At 50.5% G+C, this 3876-nt stretch overlaps 1 protein-coding gene across 1 annotated transcript in view; it reads left to right on the top strand.

Annotated features, from left to right (window-relative positions):
- STAM2 (signal transducing adaptor molecule (SH3 domain and ITAM motif) 2) overlaps window positions 1-3533 on the top strand; it is a 14907-nt gene extending 11374 nt beyond the window's left edge. The window contains exons 11-13 of the mRNA XM_008939280.1: window positions 802-955; window positions 2414-2583; window positions 3302-3533. Of these exons, the coding sequence (XP_008937528.1) occupies window positions 802-955; window positions 2414-2583; window positions 3302-3533 (556 nt within the window). The remainder of the gene's footprint in view (window positions 1-801; window positions 956-2413; window positions 2584-3301) is intronic.
- The last annotated feature ends 343 nt before the right edge of the window (window positions 3534-3876 follow it).

Raw genomic sequence — 3876 nt, 5'->3', positions numbered from 1 at the left:
GTTGCCCCTTGTCCTGTCCCTGGGCACCACTGAGCAGAGTCTGGCCCCAGCCTCTTGCCCCCCGGGGCCCTTTAGCTCTTGCTCAGCACTGCTCAGATCCCCTCTGAGGCTTCTCCTCTCCAGCTCAGCAGCCCCAGGGCTCTCAGCCTGGCCTGGCACAGAGATGCTCCAGCCCCTCAGCACCTCTGGAGCCTCCACTGGACTCTCTCCAGTAGTTCCTTGTCCCTCTTGAACTGTGGAACACAGAACTGAACCCCATACTACAGGGGCAGAGTAGAGGGGGAGGAGAACTCCACTTGACCTTCTGGCCACACTCTTCTTCATACAGCCCAGGAGACCATTGGCCTTCTTGGCCACCAGAGCACACTGCTGGCTCATGGGCAACTTCTCCCCCAGCACTCCCAGCTCCTTCTCCGTGGCGCTGCATTCCAGCAGGTCAGCCCCTTCCCTTCACTGGTCCATGGGGTTATTCCTCCCCAGGTGTAGAACTCTGCACTTGCCCTTGAACTTCTTGAGGTTCCCCTCTGCCCATCTCTCCAGCCTGTCTGGGTCTCTCTGGATGGCAGCCCAGCTCTTCTGTGCCAGCCACCCCTCCCAGTTTGGTGTCATCAGTCCACTCTGTCCCTTCTGCCAACTCACTGGTGAATATATTGAGTAATTTTACAATATGGATGTGTAAGAAATCAACCAGCTGCCTTTTAAGGGCTTTCTTTTTGCATTCAAAACTGTTTAATGGTTTTTTTTACCCCCTAACACTGTCTTAGAGAAACTCAGTGTTTGCTTTTATCCACTTCACAACAGAAAACATTCCGAACTGTCCGAACTGAACGTGAAGGTTCTGGAAGCTCTGGAGCTCTACAACAAACTGATGAATGAAACCCCCATGTACTCTGCCTACTCCAAACTCCACCATCCTGCACAATACCCACCTACATCTTCTGGTGTCCCAGCACAGGTCAGTATCCCTGTCTGGAAACAGAGACTTGCCTAATATAGATTTCTATTTTAAAAGCTGGAGAGTGTGTCTTTCCTGCTAGCCTACGAACAATCTGACATTGCCTGCTGACTCTTTATAGCCTTTAGAAGAAAACAGAGTCCTTCAGCTTGCACCCACCCTGTACAGTAAAGCCTCCTCATTAACTTTGCTCCACGTAACAGATGCTGGAAAGACTGCAAGATTCCTTCTGTGGTTAATTCTGTTCCAGTTGGAGTTGTGTGTTTCAGCAGCTTGCTGGAGGTTCTTGCCGTGAGTCACGTCCTCGGTCTTTCAAGTGAGATGTTCCCCTCGTGGCTGAGAGCAGGGACAGAGTGAGCTTTAATATTAGTGCACTAATCCAGAGTGCAGTCTGCTGCTAAATACAGAAACACTCCCCTGCTTTTAGCTCTTTTTTTTCCCCTGAAGAAATGAACTTGTTGTATTTGGGGGTGGAGCTGCTCGAGCCCGTTTCACTCTATCCCTCATGTGCCTTATTGATGTGTTCAGGAAAAGAAAATAGAGGAGAAGGATCTTCAAGATGGTGTTTGGAGAAGGAGCAGAACGAGGGGTTTTACTTGAAATGAATTTTACTTCAATGTTAATTGTTCAGTGGGAAAAGAATAGTTGCCATAGCAACTGCTAGATCTGAAAATATGTCAGTTGACAGTACTTCCATGTCCTCAAGTCCTGCTAACGATGGAAAATTCATTATACTTGGAGGTTAAGAAGTAATTTGAGGTAACTGGAGTTTACTCTTTCGACCCAGAGGCGTGCTGGGAGGGGTGAGAAGCAGGAGCTGGTGTCAGGGCTGGGGGCAGAACTGTCCTGCACTGCCCAGGCACCACCCAAGGGCCGTACCCAGAGAGCGGTGTGGGTCACACCACCTCTTCCATCAGCATTTTAGCCAAAGATTCCATTCTCTTCAACCAGAAATGCAAGGAATTGAAGTTTTTGCTTTCCTTCTGTGTTCCAGTCTTAAAATATTCTCATGGTTTAATTTCCAAAGCATGTTAAATAACAAACCTCAGCTGGTGCCCATCTTCCCACTCAGCTCTGCGTGCGGCGAAGGACGCAGGGACTGAACGTTTCAAAGGCAGGCAGATTGGAGAGGAAGAAAGGGGGGAAGGTTTCTGGGGGAGGCAGAGGTTTTGTCCTGGGTACAAAAGCCTCTTTCAGCTCCTGAGCCCTGGCCTTGTTAGCAGCACACGTCTGGAAGAGGGGGGGGTGACCTTCTGGTGAAATAAAGGGCATTTATTAATAAGAAGTTACACGGTTTGGGTTCAGAACCCTGTTAGGAAAACTAATTGCTGTTCATCCAGCCTTTGAAGCCTGACACATTTCTTTGTTGTAGTGCTACCCTGTGCCACGTTTGCTGCTGCTTCATGGATAATTAAAAGGTATAAAACGTGGTTTGTGTGTGTTTTTTTTTATTTACAGTCGTATCCTGTACAGCCACCTAGTGGAAACTACATGATCCAGGGTGTTCACCAAGTCACCATTTCCCCAGGTTACAGCCTAGGGCCTGATCAGATGGGGCAGCTGAGGTCTCTGCCACAAAGTGTGAACTCCTCAGGAGCAACTCAGCCAGCACAAGCTGCCTATTTAAGGTACCTCTTCAGCAAACTGTTAAATCACCTTCTTCCTGAAGCTACACTGCTTTGTGTAGAGGTTGTGTGGGGTTGGGGGGTTCACAGTGATGTGAAATACTGTTTGGTTGTTGGTGAAGGGGGGTGAGACACTGGCATGGGTCACCCAAAGAGGGGGTAGAAGCTCCATCCCTGGAGGTGTTGAAGGCCAGGCTGGATGGGGCTCTGAGCACCCTGCTCTAGTGGGAGGTGTCCCTGCCCATGGCAGGGGGGTGGAACAACATGAGATGAGCTTCAAGGTTCCTTCCAACTCAAACCATTCAGTGATTCTGTGATAAAACATTTTTTCTCAACTTTCTAAAAACCAGCCCACGACTCCTTGGGTTAGATGTTAGGAAGTTCTTCCCTGTGAGGGTGGTGAGACCCTGGCCCAGGTTGCCCAGGGAAGCTGTGGATGCTCCATCCCTGGAGGTGTTCAAGGCCAGGCTGGATGGGGCTCTGAGCAACCTGCTCTAGTGGGAGGTGTCCCTGCCCATGGCAGGGGGGTGGAACAACATGAGATGAGCTTCAAGGTTCCTTCCAACCACCCCCAAGTCTGCTCTCCATCCCTTCACCCCCAGCCTGCCTGATACCAGGGGTCGCCCCTCCTGCCGTGCAGGACCCTACCCTTGGCCTGGTTGAACCTCCTGAGGCTCATGAGGCCAGCTGACCAGGAGAACTTGGTTTTGGGTCGTTTCAGCCCGGGACAGGACCCCGTGTTGAACCAGCCCTACGGGAGCCAGAGCCCTGCCGTGCCCCCCGCGGCCGGCACGGCCGCCTACGCCCCGCAGCAGATGGCCCTGCCCGTGGAGATGGCAGCCTACCACAGCAGCACCACCAGCCTGCCTCAAGGACCAGCTTACCCCCTGGCTGTCCCTCCTCCCCCCGTTCTCCAGCAACCCACGAGTTACCACCAGCAGCCTCTCCTCTAGGAACACACCAGCTCCGTTGCCGAGTTCCTGAATAAAGGTGGCCCAACCGAATGGTTTTTATGGATACCTGTCATGGATATCAAAATACATTTTCCTTTGGAAATAACCCAGCTTACTGCAGAGTGAAAATACACATCAGATCTGATCTTTAAGATAATTTGAATTAGATTAGCTGATAGTTTAAAATAATACCAGATTACTCTGGTACCCTTGTTTCGGCGCTCTCACAAAAGGCCACTCACGAATCTTGACAAGATTGTCCAAAAGTCATTTTTTTTAAGTGTGTTTCTGAAAACTTGAGGATGCTTCATCATCGTTCTGTGTCTGTCTCGTTGTGTTGCCT

This window comes from Merops nubicus, unplaced genomic scaffold, assembly GCF_000691845.1.
Source record: "Merops nubicus isolate BGI_N331 unplaced genomic scaffold, ASM69184v1 scaffold20694, whole genome shotgun sequence".
NCBI lineage: Eukaryota > Metazoa > Chordata > Aves > Coraciiformes > Meropidae > Merops > Merops nubicus.
Note: the sequence above shows the minus strand (reverse complement) of the source record. Positions and strands in the feature narration are given on the sequence as shown.